This window comes from Acinonyx jubatus, chromosome A2, assembly GCF_027475565.1.
Source record: "Acinonyx jubatus isolate Ajub_Pintada_27869175 chromosome A2, VMU_Ajub_asm_v1.0, whole genome shotgun sequence".
Lineage (NCBI taxonomy): Eukaryota > Metazoa > Chordata > Mammalia > Carnivora > Felidae > Acinonyx > Acinonyx jubatus.
This window is the reverse complement of record NC_069383.1, coordinates 112,503,378-112,509,377: the sequence shown is the minus strand read 5'-3', so window position 1 is coordinate 112,509,377 and position 6,000 is coordinate 112,503,378. Positions and strand designations below refer to the sequence as shown.

General features: G+C 42.0%; 1 protein-coding gene across 6 annotated transcripts in view; it reads right to left on the bottom strand.

The window, feature by feature from the left end:
- Window positions 1–240: 240 nt before the first annotated feature.
- TMCC1 (transmembrane and coiled-coil domain family 1) overlaps window positions 241–6,000 on the bottom strand; it is a 240,686-nt gene continuing 234,926 nt past the window's right edge. For all 6 annotated transcript variants that reach the window (XM_027042708.2, XM_053218907.1, XM_053218909.1 and 3 more), the window contains one exon: window positions 241–4,255. In XM_027042708.2, the coding sequence (XP_026898509.1) occupies window positions 3,941–4,255 (315 nt within the window). In that variant the 3' untranslated portion in view covers window positions 241–3,940. The remainder of the gene's footprint in view (window positions 4,256–6,000) is intronic.

Here is a 6,000-nt window from a genome sequence, read left to right as displayed (position 1 = left end):
CCAAATAACTAAAAGGCAGTCTTACCTACCAGTTGAAAGGAACTATGTCAAAGTGACAGTCTAAAATGTATGTAAAGTCCTGGGAGACAGTGACAGCCACCCATCAGTTATGGTCTCATAACGCATGCGTGCGTACACATAGCTTCTAACCCACAAACTGGTGGAAAGTTTTCAAACTGACAAACTTGTCAATGGAAACTGTAATAAATATGCAAAAATAAAGACCAAAATAAACCCGAGTCCAACCACCTCGTTAATAGCTGAGGTCTTTATTTCAATTTGTATGTACAGTAAAAGTGCTGCTGAGAATATGCAGCAACCAGACAAAACATAAATGTAATTCTCTCTCAACAATTAGCAGCTTAAGATCTATCAACTACAGTGTTAACGTTCACGCGTTCACAAGTGTCATTTCTGTACTTTTCAAATCGTGCAAGTGAGTTTTTATTCTTACACACTTTGATAAAACACACAGTCTAGTAGTCAATCCTACTGAGGGTATCACCTAGCATACACAACACACAGACAGAAATGTTAACTCTTAGAGCCACATTCAAAATCCCCAGTTTCATTTGGGGGTGGGAACCATAATTTTGTCTGTGTCAATTTGCTGATTATAATATTTGGTTTTGTTTTGGATGCATATTTTCCAAAGCTGAAAGGCAACTCCTTGCTGGAGCTCACTTGGAATTCAGCATGTCATCTGACTGTATCCCAAAGGAATAGGAAGTCAGAAACAAAACCAAATGCAGTGAAGACCACATAAAAATATGCTCATTATTAGGGCATGGCTAGCAAGGAAGGCTTGATCGCAGTGTTCTTCTTGGTTATCAGATTTTCAGCTCAACTGGGTGAAGGGGGTACAGGGAAGAAAGAAGACCCGGTCAATGAAGTGTAAAATTTAACCTACTTTTGCTTCTTAAGGAGCCTGTGGAGTAGAAAGCCTTCCTTGCTAGGATGCACGGAGTATATACCAAGGAATTGAAATTGGAGCAGACAGAAGTGCCCTTCAATTGAACCATAAAAAAAGAAAAATGTTAGTTATTCTACAGCCTGAACAGAGTCACCCAGGCTACCACAGCCAGCCTCAAGCACCAGCACTAACAAGTAATCCAGGAATGCTTCATTTCAAAGGGAATGCGTGTAGTCTTTAAAAGAGAAGAAGTGTTAAAGCAAGGGGAAATTTCCACTCACAGAACAATTGTTAAACAACCATTGGAGTGAGGTTATAGAAGGGCTCAGAATAGAGGAGAATCTGGGAATAGCCACAGTGCAAAGAAACACAAAGGCAACAGGTGTGGGCAGCGGGAAGTGGGGGAAGGCATGAAAACAGATGCATGGTTACAAATAGCATTAAATGCAGCTAACTGTTGGGCCTGGTGAAGAAATCAAGGGACAACACAGCTAGAAAGCTGTTACTGTGCCTGACCTAGACTGTAGCTCCTTCCTAAGACAGTTTGAGAGGATCGTGGGCAGTTAGCACAGGCCTGCTTGGCTGGGAGCTCAGGGGTCTGTCCACAGGCGAAAACCTTCCTTTGATAGAAACTGTCCCAACACAAATGGGAGCAATATCAATCCATCTATCACAGTGTCTTCCAGTGCCCACAAAAAACTTAGTAGCCTCTACACAGTTTAGGGGACTCAAAGGTTCTTACAAAAACTGGAGGATTGTGGCTAAAGCCTCTTTTCAATAGCTTTGTGGGGCTCTCTTCCCTACTATGAGTGATAAGCTAAAGCAGAAAGTTAGCAGAAACTATGCTAGTTCGACAAGGTCATGGTGTCCTTTGGCACTCCTGCCTGAAGTCACTGCAATATTTTTAGGCAAAGTTAACATTTAAAATACATAGGCATGGGAACAATTTGTTTTTGGCCTGAACATGAATTGGTTCCAATTATTTTTTAATAGAAAAATCATCCCTGTGGTCCCTGCTCTGGGCACTAATTTTGAGAGGTCAACAGAGCTAACAGGTTGTACTACAATCATCTGGGGATGGAGTGAAGATTGGGGTACCTGAGTTAAAATATCAAAATGGTTATGGAAACAACATGCTGACTCTGAGAAGGCCAGCCTGCCAAAGCCACAGGAGGCTGGAGCTGTCATGTAAACCATCCTCTCAGACAGAGAAGGCAATGCTAATCTAGTTCCAAAACAATTTCCTCGTATGGGAAGAATAGCAAAGCATGCTTTGCTACTCTTTTCAGGGCATATTATGTGCCCCTTGCTCATCACTTGGTTGCACAGAACTGAGGCCAAGAGGGAACAGCATTTGCGATTCAATACTATGAAGAGATTAACCAAGCTTTCCAGATATGTTCTAAAGGCCCAGTCCCATCCTGGTGGAACTGGTTATAGCATGGGGAAGAAGGCTCAGTTCTTTCTTCTAAATTGTCTATAAAAGTCCACTGAGCACAAGTACGTTAGTAAGTCAGTCTAGAGGACTAGGAAGCTGACAACATTTTACACCACAAACTTGGGTCCTTCAAACCTGACAGATCCTTTTCTGTTCTTTAGGGAGAATCACCTTCAGTTGATTCTCTCAGGCAGACAGAATAAAGCTTTGAAATTAAGGATGCTGGGGCCAAAATGCAGACAGAAGGTTCCACATCACTTTGGTTTCAGTAATTAGGGGGTGTTAAGAATAAATTAAGGAAACACGAGGAATTACGTATGACTCTCATAATATAGTCTCGATTTTTCCTAAAGATAACCCCAGCCCAAAGTCACTGGGTGAACATTTTCCTGGGGGCAAAAAAATCTCTACCCTATCATGCTGGTTTGTGGAAACAGCCTCCTCCTCTCCCTGCACACCCTTTTCCTCTCCAACCAAGCCAAACCCATGAAGTGGTGGGGTGGGGGTGGCAGGACACCAAAAAGCAGCAGCCAGAGGAGGAAGTCTAAGCTGCATCTCAAATCAAGGGCATCAGAGGGGAGCATTTATAGCAAGTCTTCCTTTACTCAAACTGTTTCAAGACAAGAGGGAGCAGCACACTTAAATATCCACACATTTCTTCATTTAAAAACATCACTTCTTTATTTCAAAGGAAAAATAAAAGACCCTCCCAACCCTTTCCAAAAAAACCCAATAATAATAATAACAATAATAAAAAATCCTATTAGAAACCATAAGGAAGCACTGAGAGTTTGAGTATTACATTCTTCAAGTATGCTGTTCGGATTTTTTTTTAAAGTTGGTGACTATACACATATTTAAAAAAACCTTAAAAGTGCGGCCAAGGGATTTTGCTTAAAATTAAGTATTTAGAGGGCTACTTCAAAATACTGTAGTAGGGCTTTGCAGTGATCCTTTGGGGCATGATGCTCTCACTTTTGTATCCTAGTAAAGGTTAAGGGACCAGGTTCAAAAGTGATCATACTTCCAGGGTTAGCATGAGTGGCCAACTTGGGTGAGAAAGCCAGGGAGAGATCCATGTGTTCATCCACGGACAAGGACAATCCACCCTGAATCCAAAAATTCAGACATGGAATGTGGTAGGATTTCACAGTAAAGTTAGTCTGGGAGGGGGAGAGGTGGTGAGCCCAGACGAGGCAGGGTGTTAGGTTTAACTGGTTTCCCTAATCAGGTTTTTGCATCTTTTTAGTGGGTTTTAGTGCAGTCCTTCAAGCCACAATTTAGAATGCCCTTCAGTGTGCTCCAGATTGTTGGTTCATATTAAAGGACTGTTTAAGATTTGCATCCCAAGGAAAATCATGCTACATAAAAATGATCCAAGATTTTTGCCCAAAAAACTTCTTGGATAAAATCTAAAAAATACTATTGCAATTGTGTCTCTTGAAGAAAAAAACATTATTCTAAATGTAAACAGATTCACTCAACTCTTTTGTTGTTGTAGAAAACTTCAGAGTAGGTAAGTTGCTGTCTAATTCTTCGCTGCATGCACTCGCCAGAGGGTAGGGGAGCACTGCCTTCTTGTGCCAGCATCATCTGGGGGAAGAAAAGAACCGTTCCACATAGCTGAAGAGGGCATCCCAGTGCTTCCAGAGAAAGGCAATGAAAACCACAAGGAATAAAGTGCTGAACGTCCTGTTGCGAGTCTTCATGAGAGGAACCACGCAGTTGGCTACCGTGGAGACAAAGACCAAAAGGACCGCCATGACTGCCAGAAGGATATTGATGAGTTTACCCAGAAGGTTCCGGGCAGTGGCATTCTCCAGCCCTTCCAGCTGTACCACCTGCTGCTGCTGCTGCTGCAGCTCCATCTTGGAGATGCGGGTCTGGCATGCCTCCAGGGCCTCCTGTGGGCCAGAACAGGGAATAGTTAAGCCTTCTGCTCATACGTACTCCGAGTAGCTGACATGCCCTTCAAGCAAGCCAGATGCTTCTTGAGCTATGCCGGTGATTTTAAATATGTAAGTCATTATTCAAGCAACTTTTATTCACCTGAACTGCTCTCCATTGCATTCTTTGTGGGATGGCTCACAGGAAGTAGTAGCCACACTTAGATTTGGTTTTAAACATTAAAAAAAATTTTTTTTAATATTTATTTTTGAGACACACACACACACACACACACACACACGCAGAGTGCTAGTGGGGGAGGATCAGAGAGAGAGGGAGACACAGAATCTGAAGCAGGTTCCAGGCTCTGAGCTGTCAAGAGAGCCCGACGCGGGGTTCGAATTCACAAACCATGAGATCATGACCAAAGCCGAAGTTGGATGCTTAACTGACTGAGCCACCTGGGTGTCCCTGGTCTTAAACATTAAAAAAAAAAATTTTTTTAATGTCTATTTACTTTTGAGAGAGACAGAGACAGAATGCAAGTGGGTTAGGGGCAGAGAGAAAGGGAGACACAAATATGAAGCAGGATCCAGGCTCTGAGCTGTCAGCACAGAGCCCAAATGTGGGGCTCGAACTCACGAGCTGTGAGATCATGACCTGAGCTAAAGTCGGCTGCTCAACCAGCTGAGCCACCCAGTGCCCTAGTCTTAAACATTTTAATGACAAGACTTCAAATATACAATTGGCTTTTTTTTTTCCCATTTAAAAATCACAAATTTAAGTTGCATAGTTGTGCCACATAAAACATTTCAAATAGGATACATAGTTCCTCTTGATACTTTCCTCAAATCCAGGTCCTAGTCTTAAAGTAACACTGTCAATTTAATGTGTTCATCCTTTCACTTATGTTTAAATGCATACATATTTAAGCCTAGGGAAACGTATGGAATTATTTTTTGACTTTCTATCTTAATATAAATAGTATCACAGTATGGCAACTAATTCATAACTTGTTCTTTTACTCAACAGTGTGGGTCCTGGTGATCCTTTCCCTGTCAATGTGTAGAGATGTACCTCATTCTTTTTAACTGCTACGTAGCATCTTACAGTAGGGTAGGTATTTCATAGTTTATTCAGCCAGTTCCCAAGTGGAGAGATTTAGGTTATTTCCAACTTTTCTACCGTAACAACTATAATGTGAACATCCTCTGAACATCCTTGTACACACTATCTGGTGTTTTCCAAGTTAAGCAAACCACAGACATCAGTGTAAAGGGCACTCTGATCCATCTCCCTAAAAAGAGTACACTTTCCCCCTTTTAGGTTGATCTCTTTAAAAGAGGGCACTATGCTCAAGCAGTAGACCAAATATCTTAAGTAAAAGGTTCCTTTCAAGCCATGAGTTTATATTAAATTTACCCACAACGTTCAGAGGACAGAACCTATCTCCTTAGCTAAGGTCAGGTATCCTGTAAAGTTCAGTAATGGTGGGAGCCCGAGGTTTTTCTGGTCTTGGTTTCAGTGCGTCCTGGTTTCCCAGGACTTGAGGTGAAGGCTAGGCAACTTCAGGCTGAAGCAAGCTAGTGAATGGACAGTCAATGAATACTACCCAGCCCAGAATGATCATGGGAAAAAAACTAAAACATGAACAGAATTCTGAAGTCTGGAGAAGTGGCAGCTGGGCAAATGATCTAGACATTCTCTTGATTCGTTTGGGCTGTAAAAAAGATTCCTGGACCACTTCCCTTCTCTAAGACTA